This window comes from Furipterus horrens, unplaced genomic scaffold (assembly GCF_987537825.1).
Source record: "Furipterus horrens unplaced genomic scaffold, mFurHor1.1.pri manual_scaffold_4, whole genome shotgun sequence".
Classification (NCBI taxonomy): domain Eukaryota; kingdom Metazoa; phylum Chordata; class Mammalia; order Chiroptera; family Furipteridae; genus Furipterus; species Furipterus horrens.
In genome coordinates, this window is record NW_028327174.1 from 98,653,328 (window position 1) to 98,670,953 (window position 17,626).

The 17,626-nt window shown below is 45.6% G+C and overlaps 1 protein-coding gene across 1 annotated transcript in view; it reads left to right on the forward strand.

Annotated features, from left to right (window-relative positions):
• LOC150012528 (protein arginine N-methyltransferase 8) overlaps positions 1 to 17,626 on the forward strand; it is an 86,720-nt gene that overhangs the window by 27,195 nt on the left and 41,899 nt on the right. Inside the window, exon 2 of the mRNA XM_090273855.1 lies at positions 7,577 to 7,762. Coding sequence (XP_090129981.1) covers positions 7,577 to 7,762 — 186 coding nt within the window. The remainder of the gene's footprint in view (positions 1 to 7,576; positions 7,763 to 17,626) is intronic.

A 17,626-nucleotide genomic window follows, 5' to 3' on the forward strand; every position in this document is an offset into this window, starting at 1 on the left:
GACTCCTGATGCCCCACCCTGGTCCCTGTGAGAAGAGTGAGCGAGGACTCTCTGCTCTAGCCTAGTGCTTCCTTCTGGGGAGTCTGACTTCAGTATCACTTCTCTGGGTCCCATCCTTTAGTCCAGATGCTGGGAAGCATTGGTGCAGGAGATGGACATGGGGTTGGAACCAGGGCTGTGTTCGGCCAGTGCTTGAAGAGCTAGCCCTATGCAGTTATCAACTACATGGGCCGCAGTTTAGATCACATCTGGCGAACAAACATGGGGAGGAAGACAGGGAGCGATGCGGGTCTGAGGGTGACCCTGGGGCGGAGCCAGATGTGAGGATAGGCTGGGTGGGAGGAGGGAGAAGGCATCTGGGGAGGAAGCTGTGGTGATCCTGGGCTGGGAGTCCCCCCTCCTCCCACAGCCTCCTTTGCTCCCCTTGTACCTCCACCCCCTGCAGTCCTTTTTCAGTCCCACCACAGGGCCTCAGGGCAGGCAGGCCGCTGCTGAGGATGGACAACTCAGGTTAGAAAACTCTTTCTTGACATTTGGAGAGCAGAGCAGTCTTTGACTCCTCACATGGAGCCTCTTGTTCTCAGGAAAATCACTTCACAGAGTGGGCTGGTGCCAGTAAGAGCCATTTATAGACCCAGCTTCTCTCTGCCCAGCCACTTCCCCCTTTGGGTCGCCTTCACCTCCACTCTCTCCTTCCTCAAAGCCTCTTTCTTCTCCCCACCACTCCTGTCGTAGGTTCTTGGAGGTTCCAGTTCTAGATTTCCTTTCCTTATGGGCCTTGGCTTCTTCTTCCACAAGCTGGAGCTGACAGTCTTCTCCCTTTTGAACTTGGTCGCCTTGAGGAAGTACCAGCCTGCACCTCCGTCCACGAAGGCACTTTCCTCTGTTTAGTTATTGCCTGTTTACCCCCTTCCTCCCCGAGGCCTGGGCGTCCTGCCTGGGTCAGCTTTGCCACCCATTTCTGAGCACAGGCCTGGCTGCTAGCAGTAGCTCTGCTCAGCTTGGTGGGATGCGACTGAGCTAACCAGAATATGAGCAGGGCGCAACTTGGCAGCAGACAGATATTGGTTTACATTCTGGCTCTGTTACTTGCTAGCTCTGGGCCCAGGCGATTGAGTAAATTTTTTAAAAAGATTTTATTTATTTATTTATTTTTAGAGAGAGGGGAAGGGAGGGAGAAAGAGAGGGAGAGAAACATCAGTGTGTGGTTGCCTCTCGTGTGCCCTCAGTTGGGGACCTGGCCCCCAACCCAGGCATGTGCCCTGACTGGGAATGGAACCGGCCACCCTTTGGTTCGCAGGCCAGCGCTCAATCCACTGAGCCACACCAGCCAGGATGACTGAATTTTTTGAGCTCTACTTTCCTCGTCTGTAAATTTCAGTGCCTCATTGCATTGTGATGTTGCTTAGCACAGTGGGCCCTCAATTTATGTCAGAGATCATCATCGTCATCATCAAGCAGTTACCCTCATTTTTAGGCAGAAGTGGGGTTAGGTAAGAAATGCTTGCCCTCCACCTTCACCCCTGCCTGTGGAGGTTCCTCCCAGCCCTCAAGGACTGGCTCAAACCCTCTCCTCGGTGCCTCCGTTACCCCAGAGGGCCTGGGCCTGTTCACGCTGGGGAGAAGCGATAGGCTAGGAAAGTCACAGATGGTTTACTGGAGAGAGAAGCTCTGCTGACGATGTCCTGGGAAAGGCCAGGCCTGGAAGTAGGTTAGTGTCTCAAGAGTCCTGATCAGCAGTTGGCACTGAGAGTGGAAGACAAAGTCACACATCCTACTAGTGGGAGGCATCCCTCAGCGGATCAGAAAAGCAGACAGTGTTGGGAGACGTTCCACAAATGTCAGTGCTCCGAGCCTAGGGCGCTTGGGTCGATGTCGGGGCAGAGCAAGGCAGGGCGTGTTGTAAGCATTGGGCGCTGGGCATCCCGCTAGTCAAGGCCGAGGCAATGATGCAGAAACAGTTACCATAACCAGACACCAGGGCAGAGCAGGCAGAGCTGGAACACCAGGGTGACCTGAGCACGAGCTCCCCACTGCCGACCTAGAGAGATCCAGATGTCCCGTGGGAAGGGGCGTGGGCGCAGGGAGCAAACTGGAGCTGGGACAGCCACAGCTGTGGGGAAGCTGGTGCTGAGGCTGTAGTCAGTCCGGCTTCCTCCCCTGTGGATTCCCACAGGTACAAGAGTGGTTGGTGTTTGAAGGCTGCCCTCACCCAGAGCCTCTGTTGCCCACTGTGGCCTGTGTAGAAATTAGGACTCTGACTTCACAGATAAGCCCACCATCATCCCCAAACCCAGCCCCTACATTTCTTGAGTCTTTCTAGGGCCATGGGAGGGCAGGCAGATGGGCCAAAGACTGGGACTTTAGAGCCCCTGCCAGGGGTCTTCCACTGAGGCTGGACCATCTTTAATAGCTTCCAGAGACATGTCTGGGTTCCTATATGGGTTCCTATGTGCCTACATGAGGACTTAGAAGGTCCTTGTACATCTGTTTCCCCCACAGGACCCGCACGGTGCCTCGCTGCAACAGATGCTTAGAGGGTACTTTGGAATGAAAAGCACCATCCGGGTAGCTGAAAGCCCAGGGGCCACGGGCCACTGCTGCTTGCCACCCCACTCCCAGCCTCCTGGGACAGGGCACACCTATGAGCTCACGGGCAGAGTGCCAGTCCCCTCTGTAGGAGGCTGAGCTGGGCTGACAGCCTGTGACACCAGGGACGGGGCCACAGTCACCTCTTTGTTCCCATGACCTGTGGTTATTGAGCTGAAATGACTGTCCCACCCCAGCAAAAAAAAAAAAAAAAAATCACTTTCCCTCATGAATGCAATGTGTGGTGTACAGTAGACACATTGAAAGTTGGCTGCTCATGGATGTTTCAGGGAGCCCTGTGAAAAAGGGAACCTTGGAGTCAGAGTAGAGTGGCAGCTAAAGGGGTTCAGGAGCTACCTGTGACCTTTATCACACATGCTCCTTGAACCAGCTAGAGCTTTTTCTCTTCTTAATATATTTAAATGGAGATAAGATTGAGGTCAACTTTGCACACAGAGCCGTTTTCAGCTTCAGTGGTGACTGCATAGCTTCCTGAGCAGAGCACCCTTCTGCATTTGCAAGGCTGCACGGCAGGTGCCTTTATTTGGTGCCCTTGCCTGGTCACTGGGGTGCAATGTGTAGGTTGCATGTCCTCAGAGGAGGGACAGTCACAGAACTGGAGGAGTGAGGACACATCTCTCTCCCTGGGCCCCCTGACCCATGGCACAGTCTCACCCCCCACCTCCTTTCCTGGGGGCCTCTCCCTTATGAACGCGTCAGCCCTTCCTCTCAGGTGGTTTCACAGCCTCAGCTTCCCTCTAGAACTTGGGGATCACATTTCCTTTTCTTTTCCAATATTACCTCTGCTATTTATAAAGGCAGTATTGTTAATGGCACACATTTTAGAAAATACCAACAAGCACAAGAAAGGAAAGAATTAACTGTTGACAATCCAACACCCCATGACAATCCCAGAGTCCCCCTTTATCACACACAGGCATGAATAGGTTTCAATTTTCAAAATGCAATCTCACTGTCTATTCTTCTCCCACTTGTTCTTCTCAACCCACAGCCTATCGTGGTTCTATTTCTGTGTTACTAACACTCTTTCTTCCACAGCAGGTAAAAGACTGTGTAGCCTATACTGTGTCCATGTACCATGGTTCACATAATCAATGTGCTTTGTGGAACCTCTAACTTGACTCTTATTTTTTTTCCATTAAATAGTGCTACCACAAAATTCTTTAGATACATGTTTATGACTACCCATGATTCTTTTCTGAGGATAAATTACAAAAAAGTGAAATTATTGGGCTAACAGGTTTGAGCTTTTAACACTTTTAATGGATTTTATCAAACTACCCTCCAAAAAGTTCTCACTAGATATATATGAAAGTACATATTTTTCTGCAGCTATTAACAATGCAGAGTTTTAGTAGTTTGGCAGGAGGGAGGGTTGAGCTTATTTGGTATATAAAAATTATAACTCTTGTTTTAATTTAAAGGCACCAGATTTCTAAACAGGTTAAACATTTCTGCTGGATGTTGGTTTGCCATTTGCAATTCTTCTCATGAGAATTGGCTATAAGATCCTTGGTCTGATGTTAAATTGTGGATGCTCTTCTTTTTCTCATTGGTTTGTAGGAGCTCTCTCCATATTAAGGATATTAAGCTTCATCTACCATGCATGGTAGGAATGTACTCTTAGTTTCCCACTTGCCTTTTAATTTGGTTTGTGATAATGACTGGGACTGCCTTGTTGTCTGCTTGAGAGACATCTTTTCTTACATGACTCAATGACATTTCACACTCACATAGTGATTGAAATTCATCACTTCCCTGCCCAACCTGCCCTTCCTGCCGACTCTCCTGTTTCTGTTCGTGTCACCACCATCTGCCTCGTCCCCCAGGTTAGAACTGTTGGAGCCACCTTTGGGTCCTGACACGCTGTCAGTGGCCAACTTCCGTGAACTCCGTTTCTGCGGCTTCTCTGGCGGGCGTGCCTCCTACACAGCAGTCCTCCAGGTTCCTGTTATTTCTTCCCTGAACTTTGCAAATAGCCTCATAAGTCCATCGCTTGCCTTCCCAACGCCAGTCCTTCCACCCCCCCTCCCTCCTCCTCGCCCCTGTAGTACACTGTCACCACTTTCATCTTCCTAAAGTGGAGTTCAAACCTAGAACACCCTGGTTACAGACCCCCAACAGCGCCCCATTGTCTTGTGTTTAATTACATCACACCCTGGCCGTGATTTTCCCTGAGCCCTGTCTCCCACCATCTCAGCTAAGTTCCTCCCCCCAAAGGCTCACTGCTTTTCTGCCCCTTTGCTTCTTTGTTTTAGCCACCCCCCCTCCTCCTATGATCCTCCCCACCCCCTCCACCTACCAAAATCCATTCAGGAAGCTTCCCACCTACCCCGCTACTACCATCCCAGGCTTTATTGACTCTTTGAATGGAAACAAATTCTCTCCTCTGTGAGCCCCCAGCGCAATTTTCTTGAGCTTCTCTTGTGAAACAAACCTATCCCACCAGATGATGCAATCTCACTGTCTATTCCACTAGATGATGAACCCTCAAAGGTCTTATATTCTTACTAGAAAGCAGAGTCCTTTGAGGGAGGGCTCTGTCCTGTACATCTGTTTCCCCCACAGGACCCGCACGGTGCCTCGCTGCAGCAGATGCTCAGTAGGTACTTGTGGAACGAAAAGCACCATCCGGGTAGCTGAAAGCCCAGGGGCCACGGGCCACTGCTGCTTGCCACCCCACTCCCAGCCTCCTGGGACAGGGCACACCTATGAGCTCACGGGCAGAGTGCCAGTCCCCTCTGCAGGAGGCTGAACTGGGCTGACAGCCTGTGACACCAGGGACGGGGCCACAGTCACCTCTTTGTTCCCATGACCTGTGGTTATGGAGCTGAATGACCCTTCCACATCTCTTCACCCCTTTCCCTCACGAATGCAATGTGTGCACATGGTTGACACTTGTAAATTGGCTGCTGGGCCAAGAGTCTCAGGGAACCCCATGGAGAAGGGCGTTTTGGAGTCAGAGTTGAACAGAAGCTAGGGGGTGCAGGAGCTACCTGTGACCTTTACCACATGTGCTGCCGGGACCAGCTAGGATTTTTTTCCCTCTTCTTAATATATTTAAATATAGTCAAGATTGGGGTCAACTTCATGCACAGAGCTTTTTCAGCTTTAGAGGTGACTCTGCAGCCAGCAGGGAGTGTGCAATTGACACAGCCTATTTTTAGCCTCCCTAAGACCGTGACCGACATCCCAAGCTGAGGGTGGGCACACCTGCTGCATTCTAATGAGGTGGCCCCGATTGCCTCTGCCAGCCAGCCCGGGAGCTTGACGACCTGAAATCTGCTGTTGCTAAACTGGGAAGTATGCTTATTTCCCAGAGGCTGTAGCCTAGATACACCAGGAAAATGGGACCATCTCACCCCCCAGCTGGCTCCCCTCCAGCCCCAGGCGGTCTTGGGACTGTGCCCACAGCATGATGAAGGGACAAAGTCACTAGTTTTTCTTGATCTTGCTCTGTCTGAGGACCTCCATCTTTCCTTTGCAGGAAAGGAGGTAGGAAGCCTGAGCTGACCCAGCTCACAGTTGAGAAAACTGAGGCAGAGAACAGGGACATGTTTATGTAATCTGAATAAAATAATAATAATAATACAATTACTAAATGCCAGGCAGTGTTCTAATATCTTTTCATACATTAACTGATCCAAACTTCTGGACAACTCCTTCAGGTAGCTTTTATTTTGATCTCTGCATACAGAGGAGGAAACTGAGGCACAGTGATGACAAAATGACTTCAAGGTCATTTGTCAGTCAAGAAGGAGCAACTCTGGGTTTCAGAGCCAGGCAGTGTGGCCCCAGGCTCTGCATTCTTGCACTGTGGCCTCTCTCTGCCTCTCAATGCCTATTTTTAATTTTACTAGAGCCAGGATAGGATCCAAGAGCTCCAGTTCTCAGCCCCAGGTGACCAACTACTGGATACTGCTGCTTCTCTGTTTTTAAAGGCCTCTGCCTCAAGGCCTTTGCTATGGGGTGTGCACCTGCATTTCCTGCACTCTGGGGAGAGGAGGCTCTTCTGGCAGAGCTGTGCTTGTGCAGGGAGGCTTGAACTTCTGGGCCCCAGAAGTTCTCCAAGCTTCCATCTCCCCCCCCCCTCCCCGCCTTGGCCTGTGGAGGTGGAGGGGCGGTCAGTGGTGGGCAGCAGCAGTAGACTGTGCTGCTGGGCCAGGTGCCAGGACTGGGGAAGCCAGTGCTCAGGCCGGTCGCCGACGGTGTGAGTCTTGCCAGTTCAGAGTAAACTGCTGAAGTTCAGAGCAAAACTGGGAATCAGAAACCAGAGGGCAAGACAAGAGGTGTTAGACACTAGAACCTAAGAGACCTGCATTTGGGGGGCCAAGTGCTGCCTGTTGTGTGGAGAGAAGCCCATGGTTGTGATCTCCTTAAGGGGACAGGTGGGACTCATTTTAGTTGAACAAACACTTAGTGCTCAGCCCTTTTTTGAGCACTTTATAGATACCGACTTGTCAAATCCTCAAGACAACTCTAGGTATTGGGAACCATTTTCTTCCCATTTTAGATATGGGGAAACTGAGGCACCGAGAGGTTAATAACTTTGCTCAACTTTGTATAGCTGGTAAGTGGCAGAGCTGGGATTCAAGTTTCGGTAGACTGGCTCTGGAATCTGTTCTCCAGCCACCATGCCACGTGATGCTGTGCTATATATCCTTCCTTTTATTGGCTGTTTCCTATTCGCCTCTAAAGGAAGGTATTGTTGTCCCCATTTAACGGACATGGAAACTGGGACCTAGATGGGCTCAAGTCACCTGATTAGTAAGAGATGGTTCCTGCTTGGCTCCTGAGTAGTCATCAGCGTGACTGCCACAAAGCCAAAAGGCACCATCCACCCCTCAGGAGTGGCTGCTGTGGCTGATGAGCTGGGCTCAGTGGCCAGGAGGGAGGAGGGGCAAAATCTCAGAGAGCAGCACCTCGTTGCCACTGTTAACACCAGGCTCCCTTTTTTTGCCCTCAGGTGAGCAGTCCCCCTTCTCAGCCCCCTCAGCCTGTGGTCCCACCCAAGCCTGTGCAATGTATCCATCATGTGTCCACTCAACCCAGCTGTCCAGGACGGGGCAAGATGTCCAAGCTGCTGAACCCAGAGGAAATGACCTCAAGAGATTATTACTTCGACTCCTATGCCCACTTTGGGATCCACGAGGTAAACCATCCTGAGCTAGTGGCCGAACAAGGCAAGCTTGGCCCTGCTGTTCCGTCGCTGTTCTCTGAGGCAGCATAATGTGTTCAACTCTCTACTGTCATGCAGTGAGTTCTCCCTGTGGTCCGAGGCCCCTGACCCTCTCTCCATCGATGGGTCCCTCTGGGAGGGGCTGAGGGCCAGGCCTGGAGCAGGTGAGCAGGTGAAAGTGTGTGTCTGTGTTTCTCAGCTGGTGAGTGAGGGGTGCTCAGGGTTTCCTGGCTTTAGAGTCCGGCACCTGTGTCTCTTCCTGATCCTCAGTTCGGGTGATTCAGGTGGACTGGATGTCCTTGGTCCTTGCTCTAGGAACTCAGATGCTTTGCAGCTAGGATCCTAAGGCCAAAAGGGCCTTTTGGAGGTCACGGTATCTGATCTTCAGGCAGGAATGACCATGAATCTTTAGGTTTGTCCTAGACCAGTGAGTGCCTCTAGGGGAAGAGATGCAGAAAGGCTGCTTGAAAACCTGGCCAGCGTCCTGATTGATTCTCAGGAAATTCCTGTGTGTAAATGCTGGTCTTGAACCATAGCAGGGAAGATTTTAGTGAGCTGTGGCATAAAACAGAGCTTCCTGACGAGAGGCTTCCTAACTGTAGTGGGGGTACAATGGTGCCCTTACCCCTACCCTGCCTTTATCACCATCAACACTCTCTCAGGCCACCCCAAATAAACAACCAGCATTAACTGAGTGCTTACTGTTCTAGGCACAATATGTGTATTATCATTTAATCCTTGTAAGAACACTATGAAGAAAATATTTCTATTATTTCCCCATAATATGAAGAAATATTGAAAAAGAAACAAAAGCTTGCTTGCTATGCAAATGCTTTTTTCAAAATTAAGTCTTGAAACTCCCCCTTCCAATTAGATGCTTCTGTAAGCCCTTCCTGTATTGAAATAGCCAAACTGCTGTTGCCAGGCATGTGTTTAATAATAACCAGCAATTTTTTTTTTGAGTGCTTACAACATGCTTGCTATTGTTCCTAGCATTTTATATTAGTGGTTCGTTTATTCCTCAGATCAACTCTATGAGGTTGGTATTATTATTTGTCTCTATTTTACAGATGAGTATATAAGACCTTAAGTGTTAGACCAACCTTCATTAATTCTTGCTCATTCCTTTGCACACAAGGTTCCAGGCTAATCAGTGACAGAGCTAGAAATTCAACCTTCACATTCTGGGCCCAGGGGCTTCATTCCTAACTACGATATCATGCAGCTTCTAAAACAGTAAATTCTTTCTGGAAATGCTGACTTTGTTCCTGCTGGTTCCTTTCCAATTCCATGTGGAGCTAGGGAGTGGGATCTCAAACTGGGGGGATTAAAGGTTTGGTCCCCTGAGAATTGCTCCCCACATAAAAACTTAGGCCTGCAGCCTGCAGTGGGGAGGGGTATTGGGCCCTGTATTTAGTTCTGGGGACCTGTGCTATTAGGCTTGCCACTCCTGATGTATCAAATACCCTCTCAGGGCAGATGGCTGAGTTGTGGCACCTTCCGTGATCCTGCTTCCATGGGGGCTGGGGATTAGGAAGGTGCATGGAGCCTTGTCCTGGGTCTATGAGAGGCTCTGGGAGGCAGAAAGGACTCCTTCAAAGCTCTCCTCCTCAAGACCCTACCCCTAAAGGATATGCCTTCCATGTGACAAATTTGAATTGGCTGTGGCTCTGAGCACCTATTTCGGGGCAGATTCCTGGGAAGAAACAGCAGTTCTAGGGGCCCCAATGTATGTGCCTCCCCTTGGGCCTGCCTGAAAGCCCACCTGATAGAAACCAGCCAACACATTGTCTACTTTGTGCCTATCCTTCCTCAGTCTGCAGGCTTCATTCGCCCAGGGAGCCCCCTCCAAATGTCTTCTCTGGCACCTGTCTCTGAATTGCTAAGTTCTTGCTGGGCAGCACTTTGGCACCTAGGGGTGCTCTCCTGGGCTATTAATATCTGTAATTCCTTTAGGACTTGGTTCCCCAGCCTCTAACCCAGGGCTTGGCACGTTGTCTGATTGGCAAATGTTTATTGACCCAGCTGCTAATCTCATAGCCTGGGTAATGCCTAGTCAGCATGCCATGGCTGGGCATCTAGCAGGGTTCGGTCTCCACTCAGACAGGACACCAAGGGTCAGCAAATAAATATTACACCAGGTGTCTTCAATTTCATGTATTGATTAAAAAAAAATCAAGTTTGCACGTGTACATATATAAACAGAGTGTAGATTGAGCTAATCAAGTTGGAGTAAACAATCTGTAGGTCATGGATAACATGCCTTTCCTTACCTGCCCTAGAATAGTTTTAGCAATGGTTCACATCAGGAGGTGCTTCTGACCACCTAGCGTAAATTCCCCTGCTGCTGCACCTGGCCATCTCTGGATCCTGGCCTCAGGGAAATGCAAAGGTCTGTAACGTAGGAGTGGCTAGTTGCCTTCCTTCCTGGTTGGAGCTTTTCCTCCACCCTGGTTTTGGTCTCCAAGATCACCTGGTAGGAAATTGGGAGGGGACAAGTGGATGGACTCTTAACAGTGTTCTTTGTATAGAGGGAGCCTGCTCATTTCTTGTTATCAAGTGCCAGGGATCTCCATTCTGTGCCAGACGGCTTGCAGAGATGTCTTTGCCTCCTCAGTCTGGGCAAGACCCATATCAGCCTCCAGGGCCAAGCTGGCCATTTGGCAGGCTCCTCCTGTCATTAACAAGATGCTCACAGGGCAGGCAGCGGCACTGCCAGCTTGCTGATTAATAGTTATCAGTGGGTGTTTAGGAAACATGGTGTGGGATGGCTTGGGTTTGATTAGTCTGCAAATACTAATGAGAAGTGCTGAGCTTGAGAAGGAACTGTTGGGGGCTGAAGAACACAGCAAGAGGTGATTCCGAACACTTCTGTTCTTCCATCCCATGACTCCATACAGAGAAGATTTGCTACTCAACCTTCAGAGGGTGGGGATGAGGGAGATAGGGACAGTGGCCTTCCACCCCAGGGCCTCTCTGAGAAGAATGGAATCTTGAACAGAAACAGAAGTGACAGATGTGTGCCTACTGAGGTCTTTGCTCAGAGTAGAGAGAGTGGGCTCTGTGACCTCCCAGATTCCAGTTCTGAATTCTCAGCATCTTCTATAGGCCCTCGGCTTGGTGCCTCAGCTGCCTACCACAGTGGGGCTGTGTTCCCAGCCCCTAAGCCCTGGGTGCCCATCCGCTCCTGGCTAGCTCAGTTCTTTTGACAATCTTGCTGCAGTTTCTTTGGAAACCTTCACAGGGCCTCATTTTCCAGCAATTAGTCAATGTGCTGTCACATGTTTAATAGGCAAGAGATCTGGGAGACAAAGTCATCCACATCTGGGGGATGGGAATTGTCACCAAACAGTGATAGGCTCTGTCTGAAATGTTTGAGAATTCTTTGGGTCATTCTGTCCCAGGGATGATAAAAGCAAGGGTAGAGGAGGAAAGAGCCTTTACTCTGAGGAGGTCAAGTGGGGGAAGATTTGCTAAGTCACAACTTTTCTTCTCCCAGAACTTGTATCTACAAATCTAAATCCTGCATTCTGGAGCCTTAAGGAAGGGAAAAAGGGGTCAAAGAAGTGACAAAAGGCAATGAATTAAAGGGGAGAGGGACACTCAGGCAACTTCGCTTCAGCATCAATAGAATCTGCAGAGGTATTGAGCCAATCTAATTTATCAGGAAAGGCTGTGAGCAATTCTAAACATAGCTGTGAAAGCTTTGCTGTTATTTTGCTTCCATTCTCTACTCACCCTCAACAATTTCCTTTTGTGGATGAGAAGGGTCCTTGTTGTCACAAAAAGCCAGAAGCTAACACTTATGTAATACTCACTGTGTTTATTTAACAGTCACAACAGTCCTTTGAAGTTGATGCTCTTATTACCCCATTTTCCAGATGGGTGATTGATATAGAGGCTCAATGATGTTCTGAATCAGAGCCCAAAAGCATTGGTGCATGATTTGAATGTAGGAATTCTGGCTCCAGAATTGGTGTGCACAATCACTATACTCTACTATATTTCTATTTATAGCGCATAGATTCTGCACCATCCCCTGTGCCTGGTTCTGGGGAAGTCCTGTGGTCTCACACCTTCTGAGGCCTTGCAGTTTTGATGCCTGGTAGTCTTGCAGTGTTTGGTCCCAGACATCTCCTGGAGGGAGAGGCTTGAGCTCACATTCAAATAATTTAGAGCCAAAAGTGAACTCAATCTAACTAAACCCTTACTTACTCAAATTCTAGTGTGATCAAATATATGAGCCCTGGGACAGCACAGGAAATAGTGGCTCCACTGAAAAACAAATACAAGGTCTAATTTTAGCCCCTGTGGTTGAATTTCAAGTCTCTAACGGAAGGATTAGAGCCACAAACCCATCCTAAACCTGCTCAACTCCTGATCAGATTTAACTAACCAGCCCATTACTCTGGCTGCCTAACAAAGGAAAAGACATTCCTTTTTGGAAAAAACAACAATAGAAACTAACTTCAGCTAGTAGTGCTTCTTACACATTATCTACAGCATAAAATAAAAATTATATGACATGAAGAAACAGGAGAATTTGATCCATAATGAAGAGGAAAATTAGACAACAGAAGACCTATAAAGAGCCAAGGTCTAGGAATTATCAGAAAAACACTGTAAAGTAACTATAATAAATATGATTTTAAAAATAATCTCCAGGAAAAGGTGGATCTAATAGGTGAAATCCCACAATAAAAATATAAGATCTAAACCAGATATTTACTGGATGAGATTCATAACAGATAGGATACCTAGAAAGAAAAGATCTATGAACTTAAGGACAGGTAAATAGAAACCATCCATAAAGAGAGAAAAAAAAATCGACAACAAGCTCAGCGACTGATGGGACAGAATCAAGTGGTAAAATATGTGAGTAACTGGAGTTTCAGAGTAGAGAAAAAATGGTACAGAAAAAAGTATTGGAAGAAATAGAAGTGGATAAATTTTTAAAAGTGACAAAAAATAAAAAAAGCAGCAGCTCTCTGTATGTATTGGTTTGCTCAAGCAGTGAAGCCACACCTGAAACAACTGCTACAGTTGGAATTACCATCTGATTATGTTTATGATAATCCCTGGTCATTCTCCAAGACCCATCCCATCTCTCTCTGCACAGGCCAAATAGGCAAACTGAATGGGGATTTGCGTCTCTGGAAATTAGTCTCCTGGAATAATGGGTCTCATGGAATTAGTGTCAGCTCAGAGCCAGTGTCCAGTAATCCTCAAAAATCTGTGTTTTTTTCCCCCTCCATTGTTATCATTCTGGTAAATAGCTACAATCCCTCTTGGGGAAGGCCAGGGAATGATTAACAGTAGCAAGTTTGGTCAATGCAATAGGACATGCCCATTCAAGGGGTTCTATAAACTGACTCAAGTCTGGGAGTCAAATGAGGGGCTATGACTCTCTGTTTTGGTGATTCAAGCCAGCCTTTGTTCACTAGACTTATAACTTTTCTGCTTAAACATACTGAGGAAGAATTTAGTATGCTTCCCATCTATTTCTTTTCTGGAGACACTGTGATCAACCAGTAAACGTCAGAGGTCTTTGCAATTCAGGCTATTCTGAAAATCTTTGGTTTCCATATCCATCGTGGTAACCATGCCCACCTCATCTCTGATGATTAGGTGCTGCTATTTGGCCCTTGCTACCTCAGGATCCCAGCTTGCTGTTATTTCTATTCCATTTAGAGATCTGATTCTGATGGTAGAAATTCCTCCTGTGATTTCTGACATAGAGAAGAGCAACCACAGAGTTCTTCAAGGATGCTGGACTCCTCTAGCGAATTTATTTCTCTCAGCTGTGGTGAAATGTGTGCTCTCTGGCACTGGTGACGAATGCCCTCTGACATTCTAGTCTCCCTCAGCCTTTGGGCACCTCCCTCCTCAGCATATAGAGAAAGTGCTGACATTTCAATTTTATTTAGTGTAGGCTAACTTTGGGTCCATGTTTCAGTCAATCAACCAAACCAACAGTTATTCTTATTTTTTATCTTATTTAATCCTCACTTGAGGATACATTTATTGATTTGAGAGAGAGAGAGAAACATTGATGTGAGAGAAAAACATCGATTGGTTGCCTCCTGTGCCCCAACTCTCAACTTTTTTTGTATGGGATGACATTTCAACCAAGACTCCCAGCCAGTGCCAAACCAACAGTTAGAAGCATTTGAAGCCCCTGGAGCTAACATGGTGAATCCAAAATCTCTGCTTAGTTGTCCTACATCAATAAACTTAGTCCAATCCAACTTTATATTCCCTCCATGTCAATCCCATACCCCTAATATACGTTTCCATATATATATATATATATATATGCACTCCCCAGCTTTCAATCTATATGAATAAAAATATCAGGCATTTCTTTTGGTGTATGTCATACCTCCCGATGAGTCACACTTTATACCCGTTATACCCTTTTGGGCCTGCTTGGAGCTGAATCTAGTTGTGGGGGTAGCAGCAAAGAAGCTTGTTGGGGGTAGGTTATGAAAAATCAGTAGTACCCTGCATGCAGGTACCTCAAAGGAGGCCAATTTGACTCTTCAGGAAAAGGAAAACTCCCTCAGGCAGGGTAGAAGGAGCTTCTACTGGCAAAAAAGAATTCATGTAATTTAGGGACTTGAGGACCCAGCTTCATCTGAATTTGCCTGTATGTTCCAATTCCAATAGTCAGGATCCCATTTCTTCCCAACAGATGTCTCAGCATGAACAAAAAAAAGACCCTGCAAGGATGGAAATTCAACTGCTGTTGCAATTCGGGCATTTGCAAGATTAGACTTTCAATTTGGTTTTCAGAAATCTTGGCCCTGACCTACTGGAAATAAGATTTTTTTTCAGAGAAGTCATAAAAGCTTTTAGGTACTATATTCAGACCTTGAAATTTTAAATCGCTGTGCTCATGTTTTTCTTTCTCCAAGTTTTCTAGCAAGTTAGTAATAATCAACCAACCAACCCACCTCATCATATTCCTCATTTTGACTAAAACATGTTAAGGTAACAAATACTTGGTCACCCAGTATTGTCTTCCATAGGCCCTTTATTATAGGTATCTAAAGCTAAAATTTGAGTAACTGCTTTGCCATTTCATGCTAGTGACTACCAGTGCCCTCTTTACCAATGTCAATAGAGTTATTAATGCCTTTAAAATTGAGAACTGATTCAGAGAACACAACCTTAGGCTCTGTTCCCCTTAGGAGCTATTCTTGGTACCAAACTGTATCAGCCAGTGTTCAACAATGGAAGCAGATCTGGTAGAATATATCTCCACATCTGATGTTGGAGCTTGAAGTCTATAGGACAGGTAGCTAGAAAAGAAATTTGGATATAAAACAAGGGGACATTAGGAGCAGTTAGAACCCACAAGCACAAGCTTGAAGCCTATGAGGACAGATTGAAACACATGTTCATTCTACGTCTTGCCTATGACCTTGGTGGCAAGCATATCCTATAGAGCTGGGGTGTTTCATCACAGAGCTGAATACACATATACCTGGCCCAAGAATCAGAGAAGCTGAATTTGAAGGCAGAACAATTTCAACTGCTACTTCATGCTAATAAGTATGTAGTCAACACATTAGCAATGATGTGTGTGCACTGTAAAGTGGTTCCCATGTCCTTTGTTCCTTCCAAGTCTCACAAGAGTCTCTCTTATGACCCTTTGTAACTGGAAACATAATAGAATGCTTGTGAAATGTAGTCCAGGTGTCCAGGGTGACATGTTGTAAAGTCATTGAACATGTGTGCACAGAGCTTCAAAAACATGAAGCAAAATCTACAAAACTAGAGGGAGAAAACACAAATCCCCAACCATATTTAAAAACTTGTTTTAATACTTCTTTCTTGGTAATTGATAGAACAAATGTACAAAGCTGGTGAAAATTTGAACAATTTTATGATATAATCAAATAACCTGACCTAATTGGCATTTGTAGAACATTGCTCCACCAATCTATAGGCTGCACATTCTTTTTGAGTGCACATTGAAACATTCAGGAAGATAGATCATATGCTGGGCCACAAACAAATCTCAATGAATTTTGAAAGGCTAAAATCATGCAGAGTATTTTTTATGATAATAGAATTAAGTTAGAAACCAAAAGCAATAAATTATCTAGAAAATCTCCAACTATTTGGAAATTAAGCAGCACTGAGAACAAGGTCAGGAAGAAATCACAAGAAGTTAGGAAATATTCCAAATGGAATGAGAGTGAAAACACAATGCTATGGACTGAATGTCCCCCCCCCCGCCAAGTTTCATATGTTGAAATCCTACCCTCATTGTGATGACATTAAGAGAGGTGGCCTTTGGGAGGGAACTAGGGCATGAGGGTCAGCCCTCATGAATGGCATTAGTGCCCTTCTCAGAAGGGACACGAGGGCTTGCTCTCCCACTCTGCTCTCTGCCATGTGAGGGTAGAAGGAGAAGACAACCAGAAAACAGGCCCTCACCAGATACTGGATCTGATGGCACCTTAATCTTGGACTTCTAAGCCTCCAGAACTGTGAGAAATAAATGCTTGTTTTTTTAGTCACCCTGTCTATAATATTCTGTTATAGCAGCCTGAGCTAAGACACAAAATATAAGAAAATTTGTAGGAAGCAGTTAAAGAAATCTTTACAGGAAAATTTATAGCTTCAATACTTTTATTAGAAAAATATATATAAAAATCAATGATCAAAACTTCCACCTTATGAAGTAAAGAAAGAAGAGCAAATAAAATCCACATATGTCAAAGGAAAGAAATAATAAAGATGAGAACAGAAATCAACAAAGTAGAAATAAAACATTAAAGGAAACCAAAACAAGTCAAAAGTTGGTTTTTGAAAATACTAATTAAATTGATAACATCAGGCTTAATTGATCAAGAAAAAATCAGAAGAAACACAGATTGTAACTAAGTGAAGACAAGAACATTACTACAGATCCTATAGACACTCAACAGGTAATTAGAGAGTATTATGACAATTATACCCATAAGTTTGATATCTTAGCTGGAATGGATAAATTTCTTAGAAAAATAGCTTGTCAAAATTGATGTAAGAATGCATAGAAAACAAAAACAGCCTTCTATTTATTAAATAAATTGAATTCTTAATGTAAAAGGACTCCAGGCCCAGGTGGTTTTACTGGTGAATTACATCAGTCATTTAGGAAAGAAAAACATCAATCTCACCCAAACCTTTTCAGAAAATGTATGAAGAGGTAACACTTCCTAATGTCTGTGATTAACTCAGCATAACTAATTACCAGCGAAGGTAAGAGGAAATTACAGGTCTACATTCCTTATAAATATAGATACAAAAATCTGCAACAAAATATTAGTAAGTAAAACCCAGCAGTATTTAAGAAGATAGTGCATTATGACAAAGTGTTGGTTCAATGTTTGAAACCAATCTTTGGAGCTCAACACATTAACAGATTAAAGGAGAGAAGTCATAATCATCTCAATAAATGCAAAAAAGGTATTTGACAAATTTCAACACCAGTTCGTGATTTAAAAAACTCTCAAAAAATTAGAAATAGATAACTTTTCAGTCTGATAAAAAACATTTATGGAGAGCCCACAGCTAAAATTATACTCAGTGTTGACATTTATAAATCACTGGAACAAAGGAAGGATGTCTGTCTTCTCCAATTCTATCTAACATACTACTAAATGGCCCTCCCTGCCAGTACAGTATAACAAGAGGAGAGAACAAGAAATAAAAGGCATACAGATAGGAAAAAAGGAAGTAAAATAGTCTGTATTCAACATGAGAAGATTTTTTAATGTGAAAAAAACAAAAGAATCTACAAAAAATTCCTATTAGAATTAATATGTGATGTGAGCAAAGCTG